The following is a 25264-nucleotide window of genomic DNA, read 5'->3' on the forward strand; positions in this document are numbered from 1 at the left end:
TTCCTGGATCCCTATACCCTTCAGGACCATCTCCCAAGGGATCCTGTCACAAAGGTGCCCAAGCAAGACAAAGTCAGCCCTTTGGAAGTCCAGGATGTCAGTTCTGCTACCCACTCTCCTGGTCTCTCTACGAATAGAGAACTCTATTATTTCATAACTGATGTGCCCTAGTCGGCCTCCAATCACCGCATAATCCACCAGTCCTTCACTGTTCGCAAAGAGGAGATCCAGCAGGGCACCTTCTCTTGTCGGTTCACTCACCAGCTGTGTCAGGAATTATCTCCCACACATTCCAGGAATCTCTGGGACTGGTCCCACTCTGCTGTGTTGTATTTCCAGCAGATGTCTGGGAAGTTAAAGTCTCCCACAAGAACAAGGGAAAGTGATCATGAGATTTCTCCTAAGTGCCTATAGAATATTTCATCCACTTCTGTCCTGGGTGGGTGGCCTATAGTAGACTCCTACTACAACATCTGCCCTGTTGGCCTTCCCCCTGATTCTAACGCAAAGACACTCCAGCCTGTCTTCACTACATTTGTATTCAAAACAGTCATAACAATCCATAACATACAGTGCCATCCTACCGCCTCTGCTTCCTTGTCTATCCCTCCTAAAGAGCTTGTAGCCTTCAACTGGTGCACTCCAGTCATGGGAGACATCCCACCATGTTTCTGTTATAGCCACTACATCATAATTTTCTTGTTTCATCATGGCTTCAAGCTCCTCCTGTTTGTTACCCATGCTGTGTGCATTGCTATACATGCACTTCATCTAGGCTGATGTCCCCAGCACCTTTTCACATTTAGAGGTCCTGTCTGGCCTGACCTTTCATAGTTACTGATATATCAATATGCCTTGCATCTTTGTTGTGCTGCATGTCTCTACCCTTTGCCTCCACTGGGATAGTAGGGTGAGGGTCATCACTGGCACAACAGCCCACAAACTCTGGTAATCTACACTGGGGCTTGTGTCTGGGAGTTCCAGTTTTGTCCTTTTCCCCCTTCAAATCTAGTTTAAAGATCCTTTTCCCTCTCTGGGACAGGTGCATTCCATCTGATGTGAAAAGGTCTGGTGTCCTGTACACTAACCCATGATTGAAAAATCCAAAGCCCTGACAGTAACACCAGTCTTGGAGCCACAATTTCATCTGTTGAATTCTCCTGTAATCTTCATCCATCCCCGCAACTGAAGGGATTGAGGAGAACACTACTTGTGCCCCTAACCCATTAACCAGTTTCCCCATCTATAACCTTTAACTATATTAGTGACTTCTTTGATGTAAAGATTCTCTTTTTTTCCCAAACTCTTTGCTTTAAAATTTATAATACCTAAGACTTGGAGATTTCTGCAATCACAATATTTATAAAGTCTACCTTGAAAATGTAAGTAATGTAAGTAATTAAAAACTAATGAAACAGAAACAGCAAAAAATGGATGAATCTTCCTGAGGACTCTGACATAATTTTCTCTTTCTCCCTATACTACATACTAGCACCTGAATGGCACACCAGCCTGAGGAAGACCTTAGCAGCAGGTAGGATCCATGTCTGAAGACCTCAGAGGCCAAGTCAGGGGGAAAGAATAAGAGTAATTCAACAAATCTTCTAGCCATAAAACCTAAACTGTAAAACAGAGACCCCTGCAACAAGAAATGCAGCACTAACACAAGTGTAGCAGGCAACTTCCTTATTCCTACAGTTTTTCCTAGTTTGTCCATAAGGGTTCCCAGAGGAGTTGATGGAGTGTCCAGCCCCAGCATGGAGCTGGGAGATCAGAAGGGTGAGGGAGAGAGTGCCTGACCATGAGGCGAGCTGGATGGGATTGCTGTGTGCTATAGCCACTGTGTCTGAAATGAGCCCAGTCCAGTGTTATATTACAAAAGCAGTGCAATTTTGCCAGCCTGAGGCATTAAAAAATTCACAAGTCAGCTACTAGAAGGCAAGAGAATGATAGCTAGTTCAAGGAAAAATAGAACAGTTCCAGGTGAGTTATTTGTATTTTCTTCTGATTTTGAGACTTTTAAGTACTTTTGGATGACATTTCAAATCTTTTCTCTTTCTGTGATGACTAAAAAATTACTTTTGGTCAGATGAAAACAGTATAATTGAAATCTTCTGTAACTATTCAACTGGAGGCATTTGGACTTCTTAAAAAACTATAATGTAAGATCATTCCTCAATGCCTCTGCTAATGGCTTTTGAGAAGTAGATAACAGGAGTACTTGCTTCCATACCAATCATTTTTGCTGTCTCTCCTTTTTTGCTTTGTTGTAACAGTTGCTGTGGACATAGCTATTTTTTTCTCTTTCCACCTCCTTTATTTAAACATTTCCTCAAGGCTTCTCACATGCCCCTGCTATGCAAACGCTCACACAGAGCTCACCAGCAGGGCTGCCATCAGCAGCAAGGCAAGGGAGCTCTCATTTTACAGCTGACTAGCTTTAGTAACATCAGCTATGCCGTGTCCCTTCAATCCCAACAAAACTCTGCTTCTCAGTTTCTGTAGGAATGTCAACAGTGTAGTGTTTTTTTCAGGGTTTTTCTTTTTTTTTTTTTTTTTTTTTTTTCCCCGATGAGAGGGGTTTGTTCTAACTGGAAGGGAGAAGAGCAGGGGAATTCACACATGATCTGAAGTCTCTCTATTTCTTGCCTCAGTAGTTAAGATAAACCAATCTTTCTCATTATGTGTATTAGCCTGGCTACATGCTATTTTCCATACTAAGTCCAGGTTTGGTAGAAAAAAATTACAAAAACTGATAATGCAGCATTTTGTGAATGGTAAAACCTTCATTAAGCCCAAGTGGGGGACAAAAAAAAACCAAATCCAACACCCACTAGCTAATGCTTAAGTAACAAATGCCACCAAGTGCCCATTTTCTGAACAACTCTTTCCAGCTGAACTAAAATGAAATGTTCTTTACAGCTCTAATCCTCAACAAACAGACTCACCAAATCTTCTGATTTACTGCTATTTATTATCCACTGGCAGCATCATTATCAACTGGCTAGATTACAGCCTGCAGTAGGTACTGTCTAAATACTGAGAAAATTTCTAAGTTAGTGATGAACATCAAGTGCTTCAAAAATCTCTCAAAGAAGCTCTTGCAATAAATGGCAGACATTACAGGAATTTTGGTCCATCACATGATTTAATAGTGTTATTTTTATCACTGTTGTATCAAGCCTCAAGCTGACAGTTGTTTCAGCAAGGGAAATGGGAAAAGAGTTACTGTTTTAGGTTTTGCCATGTCTTAATTTACAGCTTTATGCATAACCATATGTGTGCTGTCTACTTGGTAATGTTGCAGCTCTGTAGTTTTATTCTGATAATACATGTGGAAGATAGTAGGAAAATAAAGATCAAAAGTTTGCCAAGTAGTTTGATTAAAAATGTTCATGTTAAGATATTAAATAACACTTTTGGAGTATAACAAATATTTTAAAGCCTCTTTGTCTTTTTTCTTTCTTTGTCTTGCTCTTGGCCAGAGTCCTCTGCTGACAGTTTTGGAACAAATCAGAATCCATCCAGGAAGTCTGTCTAGAAGCACTATATTTCTGCAAGATTCAGCTATACTTCATAGCAGGTAAGGTATCAAAGCAGCCAGAGTCGTGTTGCATCTCCTGCTCCCCAACAGCAAGTATGAAGTGACAGAGGTAAATATATACTTGAAAGAAAATTATTTTTAAGAAGTGTAAAGGCTCAAAAGCTTCAATTCTGTTTAAGTAGGGTAAAGTACCTCTATCTTATCTTTTTTTTTTTTTAATCAGAAAAGTGCAAGAAAGTTAAAAAGGTAGGAACTTGCTACAATTATTTAATGTAGCTTGTAATTTATCCATATATGAAATACAAAAGCATGCAATAAAAGTGCATAAGATAGACGTTTTCAATTTCAAGTGGTATGACCACATCACATGCAGCTCTTGCAGTTACTTTCCTTCCTACTCTTTTCAAGTTGTTAAATTTTACATTTTTTCTGCCTCCTGGTTTCTCTTTTGTTTAAATGTTATTCCATTACTGACCCAATGAATCAAGGTACAAATACAGTGTCCCACTCCTTTCTTTTTAAAGAATAGCAGTTGCATTTGATATGCAGAGGATAGGGAAATGTCTCCAGGATAATTTAAAATTCATGGCTGATTACTAATTTTTAAGATAATTTTTATTCTTTTTAGTTTATTTTAAATTATAGGTAAATCTGACCCAATGTCTGTTGTTTCAAAATGCTCCTTAGTAAACAGAAGGGTACAGTTTGCTCCTATACGTGCTTCATTTCCAGATTTTCTCTTCTTTATCCCACTCCCCCAGGCTTCAGAGTACCCATCTCCATGGCAACACTTGATAAGGTTGGTGGGTGGTGTTATCACAGCAGGCTTCCCCACAGAAGGTCTCAGCCATATGGATTATTTATGAACTTGCGTGACAGCACCAGACCCACTGAAATACTTCTTGAGCAAGTTTTCTTGTCTCTGAAAGCCAGTGATTCAAAGCAGGGCATCTTCATTGCAGTCAGCGCCCATGAGTAGAGCGAGTGGAGGAAAAGTACTATGAAGGTGGTCATTCATCCATCCCCAAAGCTGCCTCACATCTGCCTGCAAGCTTCTCTTACCCCAGACGAACACCTAATGACATTCACCACAAATCATAAGTGCTATATATGCCAATCAGTGAAATAGGAAACTTGTAGCTTCTGACAAGAATATTAACATTTCAGTAATACCGTGGCTAAATAGTTGATACATCTGATACTGCTGTTGGGAGCTGCTGTTGCAGATACACTGCAGCAGTTCTGTGTCTCTGAGTTAGTTCCTGGAAAAAACCTAGTAGTTTAGATTTAATACTCCTTTCCTCACCTGATTTTTTTGCTAAAACCTCAGTATATTTTTTAGCTAAGGTTGTTGCAGTCACACTGTATTCATGCAAATAGCACATACAGATTTTTTGAAAGGATCATTATAATAGTAGCCTATTCAAAATAATAGAGCGTTTTGGATAGACACATTTTTTGAGCAAAAGATATAGGGTTATAAGGGCCTGTCATATGCAACCTCTTCATCCAATCATTTTTATAAATTTATTAAATTTAGAGTGAGACAGATTTTCTCTAGGAAAGGAGAAAATTTAGTTCTCAAATCGACATTTCTGTGTTTTTTTAACATAGCCAGTACTCAAGAATCAATGACTCTGATTTACCTTCCTATTTATCTGTATATTTATGATGTATACATATGAACCTTAACTGGTCACAACAGGCTTCCTTTATGATCAGTAAGAAGCAGGAAATCTTGAGGCACAATTCATAAGATCCATTATCAAAATCTGGTCAAAGATTATATTAATTGTACTCTGAGCACCATAAAGATCAGCAAGAATTCAAGCGTTTTTGGAGAGGAGCAGTTTCAGATGGTGTAAGAAAGCTTTCAGATCAGCCAGTGAAGATGTTACTACCTTATCCTGCTCTTCCTCCTTCCTCACATACAACCCATCCTTAATTAAGTAAAATGCTCTAGATTAGAAGAACTCTACCATTTACAATGCTGAATCTGACTCAACTCCTTTGGAGAGAACTTGGTTAGTACAGTTATGATAATCATTTGGAGGAGGCAGTAAGAAACAATGTCTGGTCTTGAGACAGAAGGGAAAATTGAGAAATAAGGAGAATTCAAAGAAGGAAGCCAAAATCACAGAATGTAGGAACCACATTAAAAATACCACCTTGACAGAAGCTTTGTCATTCATCTTCCTTGGATACAAATTTGTAGCTACAGACTGGGAGAGAATACCAAGATATTTAAGATATTGCTGAAGAGACTTGGCCAAGTTCACATCATTTTCCAGTTCGTAATTTCTTTCATTATCTGCATTCTGTCCCAAAGTCCTGCACATCAAAAGCAAGAAAAAGAAAGTTACCAGCCTATACAACATACAAAGTGACCAACTAAAAAGGCACAGCAAACCACTGAAGTTAGTTCCATACATAACAAAAAAGTCACTCAAAAGGTTAGCAACCACAAAAGTATAGAAAATTCAATGTTTCGCAAAAGCAGAAAATCTTGTGCTACTAACAATTTATTGCATGAATCAAAGTTAATGATCCAACAATAAATCAAATAAAATGCATACATCAAGGCAAAGCTATATACAGAAGAAAGTAAAGCACTTGTAAAAAGAAAATATGCGTGATTAAATTGCACCCCAAAGAAATATGAGCTGGTTCTAAGATTTAAAAAATTGCTGGGTGATGATGAGATTCAACATCAATTTGGCCCTGCATCAATTTACAAAATTCGGTGAGACTACTGGATGTGCAGAAATAACTGAACAAAAGGCTAAAATAGGGAATAACAAGATGGGACAACTATCTCTTCTGATCTTCTCATCTGCCTGGGATCCACAGAATAGCAGCATTTCCTGAGTGGTTTAGACAGATCTTGGTGATGTTTGCGAAGAAAAGCTAAAAATGTGATTTAACAACAGCAGCATAGAGTTGTTTATATGGGATTCAGAGCACTGTGTGCAGTGAATCTGAATTATTACCGGTTCTCCTCATCTGTATCAACAATAGGTCAATGATGATGATAATTTAAATGTCAACACCAGCAACTATTTCCTTCCTTCTGCAAGAAAGCAGAGAGAGGGTTCCCAGTCTGCTTCCTTCCTTGTGAGTGACACATTGTTTTGAGGGAAATCACCTTTTTGGTGTCACCATTTCCTATCCACATACCCACACACTTCTTAGTGAAGAACAATTCCAGGTGAAAGAGCTTTCCAGCTCAGGGAGATGAGGCATCATTTGACTTTCAAAATCTTCATTCCACTGTAAGCAAAATTTTATTTTACCAGTCAATATCATAGTGCCTATGTAGGGGCACAGCTTGAGAGAGTACCATTATGTCATCTTCCAAATCTTGGGTTTAATTATATTACTTTATACAGAAAGCAACAGATTTCCTTCCATGCTCACAGTTGTATCAAATGCGTGTCCTAACTAATTTAATGCCAATAAATGTAATTAACAATCTAATTTACCATGGTGGCATTGCAACCAATAGTACTCACAGGGTTGATCACTTTGAAATACGAGAAGAACGCTCCACCTCTCCCCAGTGTAAAACAACCAGCTATCAATCAGGCACACAAACTCAAGGAAAACAAAGGTTTACTGCACAGATCACTACAGCAATCTTGTTATAATTTACTGTAAGTCTTGCTTCCTCTTCATGCTGTTCCTATTTTTCTCTTATTCCAGAGCTCTAAATTCTGCCTTATGATAGAGGGCAGACATGCAGGTAACATTATCCACTTCCTTTTCAACTTAAAGCCAGACTAAAACCATTCTGCAGTTTCAGAAAGAGATGGGCAGTAAACTTTCTGCTTCAACAGAGAGGAACTAATCCAAAGAGGCTCTCATCATAGAAAGTATCCCAGTTTCAAACACTCATCTTTCATCAATTAATTCCAACACCTATCTTCTCCTTTCTTTGCTAACTTTGAAAAAAAGGGAAAACGAAAATACTAGAACAAATTTTGCCCCGAGGACTTCCACTGCAGCTAACATGAGCTGAATGCACAGATAAAAGACAGTATTTAGGTTAGCTTTTCAAGTCATTATTTAAACTCTATAATCACACTGGTGGCAGAAGCAAAATCTGGGGTTTAAGATTTCTCATTTTTCTGATGGAGATAATAATTGCACTCAAATTGTGTTTAAATTCTACTTTAGATGTAATATTTTATGCCATAATATTTTAAACAATTAAAATGTAAAAGTCTAATAAAGCATTAAATTTGGTGAGAACTTTAATAAAATCTTATGAATACATCTGAAAGATTTTTTTAAATTTTTGTAGTTCACCAGTATATCACTGTTGTTCACCTTGTTAACACAGAAAGTAAAATGCATTAAATGAACTATTATTGCAACTGAATTAAAATATTTCTTTTAAATTTGACAAGGTGGTATTGGAAAATGGATGAAAGACAAATATATAAAAGCACCTGGTGGGTAGGAGAAGTGACTGTCAGCTGAGTTCTTGTGCACTCATTTGAAAGTATTTTCAGTTTTAGTGTGTTCTGAAAAAGGACTCTGCATACAATGAACTTTATGGTATAAAGACAATAACATATATCATTATTTATCCACAGAAATAATTATATATCACCTACAAAAACCAGTGCTAGAAGCATTTGTGTGGAAATATCTAGTTCACTGCACCTCAGATATTTCTAGAATGTTCTCAATTAATAGATACCCTACTTTTTAGAAGAGTTTCTCCCTTTTAAATGCTGTGAGAATCTTATTACTGACTTAATGATGGTTTTATTATAGAAATAATGCTATATCCAATTTCATATATTAAAGTTTGCTGGAAACATTTGTGGTTTTGCCTAATTGCACCAATGAACACAACTGACATTTATTCCCTGTGTGCAGAATGGTCTTTTTCCCTTTATCTTGAATCCTCTTTCAAGAGTGGGGTTTTTTGAAATTTAATAAGGGCCCAGGAAATACCACGTACACTCCAGTTAGCCACCAAAAGAAGAACTTTCATCTTGAAATCAAGCTCCCAGTTTCAGCATTTTTTAAAGATGAATTCCATGTCTTCTGTTTCATCAGATTTCATGCACAGTAATTTAGCCTAAGTCAATTTACCTTTCAAGTGTCTGAGTCTATTTTCTTGCTCTCACTAGCTCTGTGGGGATTAATGACTTATTAGTATGACTTCATATTGTCTTATTTCACACATTACCCTTAATAAAAGGTCTTCCTGCCATAATGTTTCTTTGATAATTAGATACCTACACTAAGTTGCTTTTTTAGTTATTTAATTATTATCTGATGAGATTTTAGCAAGTGTATTGAGCACACTGAGCATATAGCAAACTTGATCAGAATCTACAAGGTGCCAGAGAAAATGTTCCTGCTGTTCTCCAACCTACAGAATATATTGCAAATGGACAACCAGAAAAATCAATTAATGCTTTAAACTGTTAGCGCATAAGATAACGCTTTCAGAAGTACAGCTTGGTAACTTCAGAAAATCTATCCACAATAGGAACGGCTATAAGTGGAACACATTTGAAATTCTGATGTTCCTGAATTGTCAATACACAAAATATGGGTTTTTTTTAACATATAGTTCTAGTTAAGAATGCAAAAAAGCTCAAATCTGATAACAACAGGAACTCCTAAAAGTGATCATCTGTTCTCAGTCTAAAACCTAAATTATTTCCTGAATCTTCTTATATATTTTATTTTTATATAACTATGACTCTGGAACACTGCAGAATACATTCTTGATCTTCTGGAAATCTGGCCTAGTTTACCTTACTTTCATGAATAAAAGTTTCGGATACACTCATTCTAAAAAAAAATCCCCCAGAAGACATTCAAAACCATTTCTGATATCATGTACAGAGAATAATCCATACATAATTACATTTGTGTACCTAAGCAGTGAAAACATGTTTATAGATTCAACCACATGTTGTTGTCACCTTTGTCATAATAATCAGTATCTTTAGACGTTAAGTTTCTACTTTACTGCACTCCTGAAATGTATGGTGCTGTGATTTTAAGGAATGCTTCTGAATCAGAAAATATGTGAAATACAGGGACAAATTCTATTCATTAAATCAAAACAAACTGAAGCAAACACAGCTGAAGCCACTGGGCAGTATCAATTACACAGAATTTTTATTTCCATAAAAAAGCAATCTAGAAAAGAAATAGTTCTGCGGTATATGCAAACCACATACTGTGGTATAGCAAGATCTGAAGTCTAGCATTCAATATCTTTTCCATCAAGGCTAGAAGCTCAATCTCTGTCCCACTATGAAGAAAGATTTCTAACAAAGAGCACTTTATTTTGATTTCACTGATTTTGAGATTGCATTTCTTAAAATCATGTAGGAGAAAGAAAAATATACCATTTTTAACGTCCCCCAAAATTTATGCCTTTTAAAACTTCCTTCTGGGGTTTGTGTGATTGGGTTGCACTTAAAAGCCTGTAGGTCAGAACAGACCAGGTAAAAGAGTATGTTTGTATGTGTAGCTGCATATGAATATGATATAATTGCAGGTCTTACATCCATATCACTCTACAAAATTATCATCGTTATGTCTCTTGCCACCAATAACTGCTAAGTCACCCCTCAATATCCTTCAGACTCTGATGAAAATATCTTCTATAATGTAAAGAACAGATAGAAAAGTCCTAATATTGCTTTCTGTCATGGCACCTTGCAGGAATCTCTCCTTCCTGGACAAATTTTGCAAAAAAAGCTGAGAACCTACGGGCTTCAAATCAATTACAGCGATGTTTTGGAAGAATATGAGTTTGAAAATATAATTACTTGCACAGAATGTCATTCAATATTTCTTTTTGTTTCTTTTTGTTGGCTTATTCCGGAATAAAATGTCTCCTGTGGATGTGCTACTGTGTAAATTTGCCTTTTTAAGCCAGTAATAAGTAGAGCTGGCTGAACTGACACTAGACACTACATAAACTGGCTAAAAGACCTGATGTTTTGAATTCTGACACCTAAATTCACAACAGAAGGCATACATTCTGAGCTTGATAATCAGAAGAACAGGGCTGAGCGTTTTCATTCATTCTGTCTGCTGTTTTCTTACTGGTGTTTTCAGTGCTGTTCTATGACTGGTTTCCCTTTATCACATAGATAATGGGTTTTGTGATGTAAGTCAGCTTCAGTGCCAATCTATTTCTGATCACATGCAAACCCTCCCAAAAACCTACCAGGCAAAAACCCCATTGAACACTTACCTTTCTTTGTCAGATCCTTCAGATGCAAATATATCAGGGCGCCTGTTGTGGATTTTGTGAATAGTTGAGAGTTCCTGACCAATAACATGCTGTGTATAATCATCTTGCCAGGTAAAACCTGATAAATATTTAAAAAAAAAAAAAACAAAAAAAACCCAAAAAAAACAACAAACAAACAAACAAAACCACTATTTAATAACTTGAAAGTCTGGCAAAAATGTCTCCTAAATAAACAATATTAAGAAAAAAGAAAAAAGAAGTTTTGTTCAATTGGAACCCAAGAGTGAACTACAGTGTCTTCTCTTCTGTATGAAACTTCATTAATCAAACTTTCCTTACAATGGAAGGAAGATGGTAGATGATGTGAGGAGACAGCTATGGAAAAGAGTTATCTCACTGACTGGTATCTTTTGAAAGGTTTCTTCACTTCTTCCCCCTTCCTAGCACAATGTCCCTTCTCTGTTTTCTCCATTAGAATATTAAGGAACTAGTACTGCAGTGAAAATAAGTATTTTGAGTTTTAGTATAACACATGTAGAGGTCAATTTATGTTATCTTTATACTTAAATGTTGTGACAAAGAACTTTACAAGGGGGAAGTGAAAGTGTGAAGGCAAATTCCAGTGATTACTCATTAATTACATGCACTGCCAATCTCATGGTAATTATACTTCAAATAATGATATAACTCCAAACATAATTGTTACCCGATCTGTAGATTTTAGATGTTACAGCAACACTTTAGTTCATAGAATTTGCCCATGCAATTATCTGTAATTATCTAATAACTAAATATCCCATAATTGAAGAGAATTTCTACTTTTACGCCATGTGCAGTAAAACACCACAAAACCCTCAAATGAATACTGATAGAAGTTCCAGATATGGTTATCCTGCTAATATCTTCCTGTAAGAAACCAATCAAAGAAAAATACTCTCTAGCACCAGATGGAAGGGGATGTATCTGGTTGTCAGAATCAGTCTCAGAAGGAGGATTTCTGGTTCAGTCCCTATTTCATACACACGTTACAAACTTCATCACTATTTGCAGTCAACATCAGATTTGTTGGTATAGTCAGTTTCTTGGGATGCAGCTAAAAGCATCATCAGTCTCAGCAGAATCCAGAACTTGGCCACCTCACTCCTTGGGTAGGTGTTTTATCCAGTGGACTATTAAGAAAAGGGTTGTATTCTTCAGATTTTACCACTGTACTGAGGTGGAGATCATTGTTTATTTAAACCCAGAATTAAAAAAGAAGTCTAAATAGAAGATTTGTTTATTCTGCCAATGCAAATAGTTCTGAGCATGCATAAGTAAAAATTAGTTTAATATTTATCAAATTTTCAGCCTGAGGAGGAGATACTTAAAGAAGTTGAGTATAAGATTAAACAGGCCTAGGAAGTATTCAAGCTGTGCTGCTGTCTGGGATTTAGACAAGTTTTAGGAAATAGAGTCCCATTTTGGGCAAGGTTTTCATGGACTGCATCCCAAACCTCTTTTTAAAAAAAATTTTTATTAATGGAAATAATAATAAACAATCTAGAACCAATGTAATTAAACCAATGTAATTAAGCCTAAAGGCTTTAACAAACAAAAAAGCTCTCTGCCACCTCTCTGACACACTGTTTTTGCTCCTTCTTTCTTCTTTTCTTAAATAAAAGTGTTACTCAAGTTTATTGAGGAAACACTTCACCTGAAATCATGTTAAAGTTAATGGCTACAGTAAAAATGACTACAGACCCTTGGGAGGGGGAAGAATCTCTATCTCCATCTAATCTATTTTTAGTTCTGATTCATCCTTTTCAAATGCAAATCTCACCTTTTCAAATGTGCCGTGTAAGTAGATGGATTCAAATAATTTCACAAATCTCGATGTAAGGTTGCTCAGAGCATGTTCTTATGTGAATACACAAAAATGAGTCACTATTCACCTATGATTATTTTGGTATAGTATTATTAAAATGATTTTCACATGAAAGTTTTTATATATATATAGGTATGTTCAAATTTATTCTCTGTTGCTTAGCACTACACATTTCTGTATATTTTAAAAATTTATGGAGGACAAAAAAATAAGATAAAATTCGAGTTTAGAATAATGTGCAACAAAAACGTTTCCTAAAATACAGAATCACAGAAACATCTAGGTTGGAAAAGACCTTGAAGATCATCCAGTCCAACCATTAACCTAACACTGACAGTTCCCAACTACACCAGATCCCTCAGCGCTGTGTCAACCCGACTCTTAAATACCTCCAGGGATGGGGACTCCACCACTGCCCTGGGCAGCCCATTCCAACACCTAACAACACGTTCTGGAAAGAAATGCTTCCTAATATCCAGTCTAAACCTTCCCTGGTGCAACTTGGGGCCATTCCTTCTTGTCCTATCACTTGTTACTTGGTTAAAGAGGCTCATCCCCAGCTCTCTGCAACCTCCTTTCAGGGAGCTGTAGAGGGCGATGAGGTCTCCCCTCAGCCTCCTCTTCTCCAGACTAAACACCCCAGTTCCCTCAGCCGCTCCCCATACGACCTGTGCTCCAGACCCTGCACCAGCTTCGTTGCCTTTCTCTGGACACTCTCGAGTCATTCAATGTCCTTTTTGTAGTGAGGGGCCCAAAACTAAACACAGGAATCAAGGTGCGGCCTCACCAGTGCCGAGTCCAGGGGTAAGATCCCTTCCCTGTCCCTGCTGGCCACGCTACTGCTGACACAAGCCCGGATGCCATTTTCTGCCTTGGCCACCTGGGCACACTGCTGGCTCATAAAATCATTAACATAGCCATAAAACTATTCATAAAATAATTTATGAACATTGTGTTCAAAATCACTACAGTTTTACTTTGTAACTATAAGCCAATACTAGCCCTAATAAAGGCTAAAGAATATACATAAGTAACATAAGCTTTGAAGAAAAATACAGAGTTACTCTGAAGAGTTTTGTTCAAATTAAAGCAAGAGTTCATCTGTGGTACCTACATACAGACAGGAAATTCATCTCTCAGTCCTGAGCAATATATACGGCTGCAGACAGAGGGCTCAATAGTTAGTTAGATTTTTATGCCTCTGGAAACCAACCTTTTTGGTAAAAGAGCATAAGAAACCATTCTAATCCCAGTTCTCACTGGTCAGGTAACAGTGTATATTTTGTTAACTTCAGTATATTTTCTTTCTCCTGCAGCAGTACTTTAACATTTTCTCCTAATGCATTTCAAAGCAGTACACCATCCTTAATACTGTGGCATTAAAGGTGAGTAAACAGATGAAAGAAAAACAGTATTTACAGAGCTTAAGAAATTAGTTAAGGGAATATGCCCTCTCAAATGTATCTGCTAGCATTTTTAACTCACATAATAGAACAAGATGTGGATGAAAAAACGCAAATTTTAACTAATTCGAAAATCCCCTTGTCAATAACTTAGCATTGCTGTCTCTTATGCAACTATCTCAGAAACAGCAATGTTTTTAAAGCTAACCTTGTGCCAATCATTTTTCAGCATTGTTTCAGTTTCAGAAAATCTCTCCCACACACTGAGCTCAATAAAACAGCACATTCAAGAACCATAATGCCACGCTGACAGCTGCAATCAAAATTAAGGTTGAGAAGGAGTATATGACGCCGTATGGCAATTTCCTGTTCCCTTTGTCTCTGCCGTCACACCTAGTGCCAGCTCCTGCCTCACCACCCAATTACTACAATTTATCTCCACTGGCTGAGCAGGATCACAGCAGTGCTCTTGTACACACATTACTTCCATGTCACTAACAGGAAATGGTATGGGGGGACGCCCAACCCCTGATTAACTATCCCCCCTGCTGCAGGTCTGCCCAGGACCTGTGTCTCCCAACCGTGAATTCTCACAGACAGACAATGCCAAGGAAAGAGAGAAGGAGCCCGGTAGACACTGGAGTGACGCAAATACTATGACAACAACAATAGCAGCAGATATAAAATCGCTCTCAGTTGAAGAGCACTGATAGTAGTGAAAACCCATGAAAAATAGCCATTGGTACAAATTTTCCCCACAAAAAGTAGTTCTGTTCACTGGTGTCAGAGACCAAGATTTATTTTTTTTTTTTTTTTTTTAATTTTAACTGAAACTCAATAACCTAAATGTATGTGAAAAGGGAATGCTAGTGTAGAGACAGTTAAGAAAATAATACCTTTAGTAAACCCAAACTGTACATCAAAATCAATGGAGGTGCTCCAGATAGGATGCGGTCTTTCCTTATTATCATCAGGTATCTCCCTAGATCTTTCCTTTCCACAGCACAACTTATTATTATTTCCCACAATTACAAAAATAATAATGAAATTATTATTGTCTAGGTCCCCATTATGTTCAACACTTAGCAATGTCTATGTCAACAGAGAGTATATGTCTAAGAATTATTTTATTAATTGAAATCAAATCAAAAGTAAGCAGTGTAAATAGTGAAAAAAAAAAGTTTTCACAGTGGGAAAGATATTATTAGCTTCTGACTCCAAAATTAAAGTCTGAATTGTTTTCACATTTATCACACAATTTCACTTTTATCTTAATTGTCTTTGCAGCTATACCAACTACATAGAATTATTGAAAAATAATCAACATTCAAGTACATATTTCCTTCTCTCAACTGTTCAGTTTTTGTAAGCAATGGCATTCTTTCCTGTGGTTTTGACTCTATTTTTAATCTTAGAGGAACTTGCCTCTCCAAATATACCTGACTACATATTTAATGCATGTAAATTATATTAGCAACTGTTGAAAACATTCATCTGTTACTTCTCTGTTTCAACTTATTCTAATTCAGAATTATTCATACAAATAAACTTTAGGCCCTCTGAAGGCTTACACAAGAAAAACAACAGATTTTTAACTTTTCAAAAGAGCTCTGGTGTAAATCAGTAGAGCACAATTTAAGTCCTTTAAAGAAACAACAGTTCTGACCACACAAAGATTTGGCTGGGCCAATCTTCCTGCTCATATTCCCAACCCTTTTCCTGATGAGTCTGCACAGGATTCTGCAGACAAGTCCACCAAACCTGTGTCTGACAGGATAATGCTGGGAGACTCTTACAGCTCTTGTGCCAATTGAAATCCAAAGTGATTAGTTCTGCATCAGTATATTAGCAACAACATTTTTACATACCAAGTCTATTCAAAGCTACAGGAGATTATCATATAGTGGCAAAAACTTCTATATACTAAAACTTGATCCTTCTTTGCCAGTAAAATCCCATATAAAGGCCCAAAAGCCTTAGAAGTATTCAGACTTGAAGCCAAAACATGTTAATATTTTTGAGTTGTGACATTATTTTTTCCTCAGTTTTTGGTAATGGTATCCATTTTGTCCCTACACGGTAGATGATAAAATGGGTTTTCCTCTGAGCTACCTTCAACTGCTACTTCATTTTAGACAGGAAACTCTCAGTTGTAGAGCTCAGAGACTTTCATCCCCCATGCCATGTGTTGCAAATTGTTAATGCCTACTTTAGCTGTCAGAATGTCTGCAGAATTAGGAATGATTGGCTTTCTTCCCTATTTTCACAACAGACAGGTCAACGTATAGACATGCCTTTCTGCAGGCTGCCTTTCCACATTCTCCAGAGGAGCTGCACTTGTTCTCATCCCAGACCTTCGTTTTCAGAGCTCAAGGACATACCCAATAATGTTCACATATTTCAGTACTGGCTAAGTCAAAATTGCAGCTTTAATGCTGAGGTTGCTGTGTGTATAATTAATTCTTTCAGTTGCTATATTTTCTACCTAAGAAGGCAGTCAAAAGATAAAATCCTGACATCTCCTCTTACAATAAAAGAAAACTAGAACTTCTTCCAGAAGGAATTTTGCAATACAACTCTCAATGGCATGTTAATGGCAAAAAAAGTAATAGAGAAGTTAAACCCTCCTCTTAAACCATAACCTTTTAATTCCCCTGTATTTTTGGCTGGGAATATTCATTTGTTCTGAAAATTATGACTAAAGATGTTTTCTACAAAATCGGAAGAAAATCTGCCAAGACGGTTTTGCACGACACTTCCATGAAAACTTACTCTAATTAAATTTGTTTGTTCTGGTCAAACATTGTATTGTCTTCCAGTTGAAAAGAAAATCTAGTACAGACTATATTTGAAGAAACAACTGGGAATTACAAGCAGTCATTACTCCTCTTGTTCAATCCATTTCAGCAGGAACTGTGGTCATCCTGTCCTGGAAGTCCTCAGGAGCTTTAGTTGTTTCCTTCCCTCTGTTTCCTTTCCTTTTCCACTGCATTCCCTGGCAGCAGTGCTGACTACTGGATTTGCACTGGTGTTTGTTGCCTTCTTTTGGAGCTTCTAGTGGGATCTTTATAACATGCAAGAATTTCAGTCACTGCATTCAGCAGCAATTCACTCACATTCATAGGCAAAGGGCTTCCATTTGACTGAACAGATGAAAGGGCTGCCTAAGGATTATGGTTTCAAATTTTCATATATTGTTTTATTATACATAAAAGTGACAATCTCCACACAATTAAATTACCAGCATGATCTTCTTATGGGTCTGATTTTAATTTACTCAAAGTAACTATCCAAGAGAAGGTAGAGGGAAGACTTTTCTGTTTTTTTGAATTTCTATTATTTGAAAAAGCCAAAGGAGTGCTTCATTTGCCAAGGTGATTATAAAATGCTCTTACAGGACTCAGTATGCAATGTTTCCTTACCTTTATTTCAGCTGTTGTAGACAGCCACAAATAATTGGTTTACACAAGAGAAAGTTTCGAAGCGTTACATAAGATTTTTCTGCCACTGGAGCTGATAGTAATAAAAGAATAATATGATAATGCAAAATATATCATCTACCTTCCGACTAGAATAGGCTACTTTCCAAAGACTAGAACAGAACGGATACACAGAACAGACTTCCCAAATCCTTGAGATAAATCCCATGCTACTCACCATGTCATACAATCCTTTTCACAAATTAATGACTTTCAACATGAAAGCAGACGATTCCATTCACAGAAATGCTTTTTAGGAAGGAAGGTATGCAAAAGGGGCTTCTTGTGTGACTACAACATTATATTAACGTTCAACCTTAATTTAACTCATGGTCAGTTACATCTTTAACAAGAATGGCGCTCTGTAGTGTCTAGGCTGTGACATATTTATAAAAAAACAATCAAATCTAATACATGGTCAGTAAGGGTGCACCTTCGATTCCTCCATTTCCTTCTGACCATGGACTATGAACAAACATTTCCTTAGTGCTGTCAGCCCAAGGAGCTTTCATGAATATGAAGAAATATTCACATGCACCCAAAATAGTGATATTAAAATAAAGATGAGACTGCTTTGCTTGTTTCACCGAGCTTTTAACCCACCTGTGTTAGCTGACAATCACATCGAAGTGAATGTGACTATTCCAGATTTAACCCAAACAGCCTAATGTTAGTTCTACAGTGCAAAACAGCATTCTCTACTACATTAATCCTCTGTAATCGCTTTTTAGAATAAGTGGCGATCTTTATTTTCTGTCAAAATATCTTTCATTTTTCTGTTCCCTTTTCCTTCCTTTTTTATCTTATTCATTTCTCAGATGTGTTACACCACTCAAAACCTTCATTCATTCAACTTATAATGCCGAATCTCTTTAGTATGCAGAAAGTGGCTGTAATGCTAGGCTGCACAATGCTAAGAATGGAGATATTGTCCAAATAGTAATTAACAATGCATATAAAATCAGCAGGTCTTCCTTCTCATTTTATTTTATCCATTTCATTTTATGCTAACAGTAAGGCTGACAGCCTTATTGTCACGAAAAATATAGTTCTTGGGAAAGGTCTTCTGAAGTGCCTTCAGTCTGGGAATTAAAACATCACCTGTAACAAGGCAGAATTGGTCAGAAATGTCCTAGCACTTAAATAACTACAGAAAATTAGGTGGATATATAGGTTACACATATTCTAATAAATTCATCTCAGATCTACAGTTCTTCATGTATTTTTAAATGCCTATGAGCAGAACTGCTCTTTAAGCTCCACATAGTGATTCTCACCACCATTTTATGTAACTTCTGAGCTCTCACTGATGTTTGTGAAAAATTTTCAGCTGTCAGAGGAGTGCTTTCAATTGCACGTGCAAAGTCAATATACAAGAGTGCCAAACCAGGCAGTACAGCAAAGGCTGCAGATGCAAACGCATCTTTACATTTGGTTCTGAATCAAAGTCCTCAAGACCAAGGTACAGACCATTGTATCAGCAGTATGGAGGGAATTTTAGAATGAGCCATAGCGAAGGCTGCTGCAGGATATTCACGGTGTATCACACAGGGAAATCCAACATACAAACCCTTTCTCTAGCAAGGGCCTTTGGTCTCCTACTCACGATGCTCTGTCCTGCATCAACACCAATGCCAATTAAAGCAGAAAAGTAATTATTTAATTTTAAATTAAGGCAGAAAGTCTATATATAGTTTGTGTGGAACCATATCCTCCATTTTCCATTAAGCCACTACTCTTGGACTATAAATTCCTCCAGGTAGAGGCCAGATATTGCATGCATTTGTACAGTCTCTTTCTACAGCAATAACAACAACAATAACAATAATTGTTATTGTTGCTATTATTATTAATAAAAACACAGCAGTTGCAGAAGTTAGGGTTCCCTTAGGAACCTCGTAAAAATCTTGGTGGCTGAAAGCTGGGAGTTTTCCAGGGAAGTACGTTAGCCAAGTCAGTTTGCCTGAAGCAAAGGTGAACAATCTGCAGGTTACACTGCTTCCCCTAAAACCTGATTAGTGATCCTCAGGTTTCATTTTGAATTCACCCCGTGTACAGAAAAGACACACTGTGAATTTGTGCAACCCTGAAAGGCAACACAGCATTTTCAGCTGGAGGAGTATTTGAATTATCTATTTTTTCTATTCTCTCATGTGCCTAAACTTTTGGGGTTTTGATCTTCCAACAATTGCAGTGGAGGATGCAATGCACTTTACTGTACATTGCACAACAGATATATTTTAATTTAAGCATTTTTAGTCTTTGCACCTCAAGGCTCTGATTTACAAGCCAATTACAATTTACAAATTACTGTACCACATGTCAGCTAAGGTACAGTGTTTGTGCCTGCATTTACCTAGTGTCCATGGGTAAAAATGAGATTATTTTACTTATTTTAGCCAACATTGAAAAGGATTTAGCTAGAGAAGCACTGACTGACATGATTTCCCACCTGGTATCCATTTTCCCTCCCTTGTTTCATGGAGTTAATACCTCAGTGAGCTTTAATAACATTTTTGGACAATTCATGTAATGCTGATTCGCGGATTCACATTGATGCTTTGTCAGCTGCGCACACTCTGATTTCTAGTTCTTTCTAGCTTCTTTACTGCCTTCTGGGGTTGATCCCTCTGAATATTTAAAATATGCCATGCTATGAGCTGTGATTCAATTATACTACAATGTATCACAATGGTACTAAAAAGCAGATTTTTTTTTTTTTTTTTTGATCTCTGAATGAGTTCTTGAGCCAGATTGTCAATGAATTAAAATGTTTACACTGGAAGAGCTGGAACAATCAGATATAAACTGAAAGCCCCTAAAATTTGAGCCTTTCTGAGCACAATTCTAGCTGTCCATTCATAACACATCACTTTATTCAAAAAACTCCATCATTTTTTTCTTATAACCACCAAGAGGTGCTAGGTTTAAATGTCATTTACTGAAAACTGACATTAACAAAATGCCTTAAAACATGTCATGATAACATAACACTGAAATAAAACATATAGAGGGAATATAAAATTCCTATCATTCTTGGGAGCAATTTTACCTTTGCATGTTCTATGCTCAGCTAAAATCTGAATATTCTGAAATAGCTCCACCGACTTCATGCCATCAAGGTCTAACATTAACTGGGCAGACCTGCTATACCCACTGTGCTCGATATGAACTAGAGAGAATGTCCTCTGGGCGAAAACCATGGTGTGAGGTGTAGCCTGGACCTGCAGGCTGAGCCACAGGGGAGCGAGCACCGGGAGGGGGGACTGAAAGCACATTTGCCTTCTTTTGAATCTGCCCTCCAACTTGCAATGTGACACAAACTGATTCACTTCTCTATTTGCAACAAGTATATAATAAAACACAATTTCAGGGGTTAAAGTTGCACTGCAATTTGTGAGGCATTCAAATATTGTAGAACTGGACTGGCATAAACAAGAAATAGTGACAAAGACCAGCTCCACCAGGAGCTACCGCAGTGTGTCATTAACTAGTGGCAGGTAGCTGCTTTTTCTTCTTAACTTCAGTATATTTCTACTATTTAAGGACTAGCAACTAATATCAAGAAAGTGAATGTATTTTAAAAAATACTATTTATTCCAGAAATTTTTCCATCAGCAGTTTTGAATGGTGTACAAAGCAGCAGATCTCCTTTAGAGCAAACATTGAAGTGAACCAGCCCTAATGTTAAAGAATTTCAAAAACATTGGTGGCATAGCTCATATTTCACTCTTTCACTTGATGTTGTTACAGAAGATAAGTTTTCTGATCAGTGGCTGCCAGCTTTAAGAAATAGTGATATATTTCTAGATATTTGACTGCTACCTATTACCATATTTTTGATATGGTGGAACATCCATGTGCCTTATTTTCCACTTCCTCAGGGTATCCTGGTTAAATGTCACATGCATTTTTCTCTCATGTTAAGAAAACTAAATGTACATATTAATTCCTTTTAAAAGAGGCATAAATGTAATAAGAAGGGAACACTGATTATTCTATTCATCTATAAACTACTCCAATAGACATATAAATAATACTGGAAAATGTAATGCAGCCTTAATTATCAGCAGTGTTACCCCTCTGTTTATAACAGTCATGGTAGATGAAACCTGCAGCAATCAATCTGATTGCTCTGATAGCAGTTTAATTCACAACAAAAGACACAAAGTTAAAAAGCCAGACTATCACATGTATTTTACAAGTATATTGCTATTTAGTGTAAGATCTTTGTTTCATTGACCAGATTTATGCTCCTTAGTAATGAAATTATGAGCAAATGTCCCTGTAAATGTATTCAAGAGCTAAGGTGTCCAAAAGCACCACCCACTCCTCCTTGGTTGTTCCTAACATCTGAATGAAAACACAAAGAATTGCTCGTTTCTCACTCCAAAAAAGCTCATGATTCAGTTCCCCAAATCTGTAGCTCAGCAAGACAAGATACCTAGAAAATGTTTGCTATAATGGCCCCAAAAGGCACAAATCTTGGAAAGGAAAGACTGATGAGTGAATAAACTATTGAAAATATCCTGCTTCACCCATTTACATATGACAAATCTAGCCTTCATGTGGTATTCACAGTACCTCACACAGTGTTAGCACTTTCAAGCAGAAAAAAATACTCTCTTTCTTCTAAAGAAACAATGATTTTATTTTACATTTTAGGACTATTTGTTGCAAGGAGTAAACTAGAACCTAGGATTAACTTGTTTTATTTACTACAACAAATAAAACAAACATGTGGCATTGCAAATGCAATGATTTATTGTTAATTTGCTATACCTACTCACCATTTACTTCTATGTCTATATATAAGATGTTTATCTTATATATAGACATAAGATAAACTATATTTACAGACATAGATTTTAATTTACTTACACTATGACACATGAAAGAAAATACTTCCTTCTATTAATTACTTTGTAACTAAATGCCAAAGGCTCAAATGTACTAACTGAAGAAGTCTGTCCTGACAGCCAAATAAGACTGTAGCTTTTGTACTTTACATTATATTTAGCAGTTAGTCAGATTTGATTCCTTTCACTATATGCAGTATTAAGGCATGCCCTTGAATCTTTTACATTTTTAAAAGCTAAATGTATTCAATGTTTCTCAGAAATAATTTCTGATCGTTCTGTTTGCTTGAAAGTACATTAGAATTGGTCAAGATTTCCAAGTTTACAGCAAAGATATCCTACTGATATGTCATCAAAACAATGAAATCTCTCCCCATCTATTCTGTATTTAGAAAAAAAATCTGTCTTGTTGATGGTGATGTTTATATACTTTGTGTGCATGTGATGTTTTGTATTTGTGATCCTGCATTACAGCCGAGTCTAAATAAGATTGTCTCAACACACGAGATTTCAGCTCCCCGAGCACCAAGGCTGCAGTCTTCAGGCATCCCTGCTGCCAAAGTGCCTCTCCCACACATTCAAATGCCACCCGGGATTCCCTCAGCAGTATATGAAACCAAAGCAAGGCCACTCATTTCCTGTGTCTCTCCTAGAGACTGAGCAGGTTATTTTGTTAGATTTTCTGTGTGGACAAACATACTACAATAAACCTTTCTCTCCATCAGTACTGGGGAAGTTTAGCTAGTCAGTTGCCCAGCACAGGTTTTGCCCCAATTCTTTGTGTAGCCTTTGATGGCGTGGGGATCTGCAGAATGTGGTTGGGTGAACGGGTGCAGAAAATGCTCCTGAACAGGAATTCACCTAAATGTTGTACTGACAAAGCTAAAATAGACCCTTTCCCACTCTCCCCACACTAACTGGCCATGCATCCACTGCTAACAGGAATAGGAAGCAGTACATAATTTTTTTATTAATCCTGTTATCTTTCACATTAATGTCATGTCACACAAATCTGGTAGTCCAAATGAGGATCCTAATGGTTTTAAATCTTATTTACTTTAGTGCAAGTTCTTCAAATTCCACCTGAGCAATACAAAGCACTTTTGTAAGAACAAAGTTGGGCCATGAAAGAATAGCTTCTACTCAGATATTATGATTCAGTTATCCCTAGCTATTATACCAAATACCCTCATGTATACAGCCGAGATACATCCCTTCTCCTATTACTCTTTGCATTATTTTTCTTAGCCAGGGAAAGTTTCCCTGACATAGTTTTGACAATTTCACAATTAATTTGTCTTCATTTCATTGTGTCCTTAATAACACTATGTAGGCAACAGATGTCAAGTCTTTCCAAGTGGAATGAAGCAGAAGTGAACTCACATCCCTAATAAATTGTTTATTGAATATTTATTTTTACTTGGATGACAAAGTGCTAGTGAATCCACTGGTGGTAAAGCCCATGCTTACATGCTACAGCACATTTATTGAAGCAGCTATTCTTGCCAAATCTATATTGCATTTATAAATCTTCAAAACAAGCCCTGGTAAATGTCACTTCTTCTTAAATGCTTGGCAGAATCAATGACAAGTGATGCTGCCTTTGCCCTTGAAAAAGTCACGTGTTTGGATCCGAGTCCAAATTCTAAAAACCTGTTCAGAAGCACATGCAGTGTAAACATATATGCAATGTACCAGAAGCACTGAGGAAAGAAAGGAAAAGTTACTCTAAATGCAAAAGTTAAATACAAACAGGAAAGCTTGCCTATTGTTTTTTTCCCAGACTTTCATTGCAAGCTCTGTGAAGTATGCTACTACAAAGCCTTACTTCCGTTCTGCATTGGAATATTCTACCATGGTCCTTCATATGTTATGCAAAAGCAATATCAGTTACTTCTGACATGTTTTTATTATTACATAAAGCACCTTTTGAAATAAATATCAATATAAAAAATTAAAAATCTAGAGATATGATACCTAATTCTAACAAAATTCTGAAACTGTTCTGGTGTCACATCAGGCAATATCATGTGCTATATATTTATTTGTGCTTCCTATGTATGCATCCTTCATTTACTGAACAATAATTTTGAATTTTTGTTATATCTTCAACTTCAAAGAGAAAGTAAATACAAAACCTGAGCAGCATAGCGAAGAAATTTCGTATCTCTAATTTCTTGAATGCCACCAGTGGTTTCTACCCTGTGGAAGAGACTGTTTGGTGTCAGTGGGATGCCCATCTCCAAAGAGCAGAGCTGCTCTGCTAAGCCGAATAGTCCAGATTTGCTGCCATACCTGACATGGCACAACCCAAATGCTTTTCCAAGGAAAGCATTGCAACGTCCTCATTTTCCAGCTGTTTTTATAACAGCCATGGTTCAAAAGAATATGGGGTAGTCTCTTCAGGGCTCTGAATTATACAGCAAATATTCTTTGAGAGCATGTCAACTGGCTTAGTATAATGTTTCTACAGCAGAGCTGCAGCTACATCATCTTTTTGCTCATGGTGGATTTCTCAGAGATAGGGGAATTTCTCCAAGGAGAAATGCTGTGAGCACAGTGCAAGGAAAGAGATGAGATGAAAAGAATCCATGTAGATCCAGCAATGGAGAGTCTGTCTCCTTCAGAGTTATAATCCCCACAGCATGTTATCCCCTCCCAGACAGAGAGAGTCAGGGATGCAGCAGTCCTTGCTCACTTCTTATTTGAGGATCTTTTCTTCAGGGGAGAAACTGGATGTAAGGTTCTCCTGACTTGATCCATGCCTATCTTCAGGGCACGTCCCTCACTAACCAGAATCAGCATTTATTTTCTTTTCAGCAAAACCTACACTTGTTTCACTCCCAACTGGTGCTGAGCATGTTAATTAAACAGA

General features: G+C 37.0%; 1 protein-coding gene across 2 annotated transcripts in view; it reads right to left on the reverse strand.

The window, feature by feature from the left end:
- The window catches only part of PTPRN2 (protein tyrosine phosphatase receptor type N2), a 685048-nt gene that overhangs the window by 437807 nt on the left and 221977 nt on the right, over positions 1–25264 (reverse strand). Inside the window, exons 4-5 of one of the 2 annotated variants that reach the window (XM_074899931.1) lie at positions 10785–10902; positions 5713–5875 (exon numbers count right to left, since the gene is read on the reverse strand). In XM_074899931.1, the coding sequence (XP_074756032.1) occupies positions 5713–5875; positions 10785–10902 (281 nt within the window). The remainder of the gene's footprint in view (positions 1–5712; positions 5876–10784; positions 10903–25264) is intronic. The other variant, XM_074899932.1, reaches the window with a different exon arrangement.

The sequence above is a fragment of the Athene noctua genome, chromosome 2, assembly GCF_965140245.1.
Source record: "Athene noctua chromosome 2, bAthNoc1.hap1.1, whole genome shotgun sequence".
NCBI classification, from domain to species: domain Eukaryota; kingdom Metazoa; phylum Chordata; class Aves; order Strigiformes; family Strigidae; genus Athene; species Athene noctua.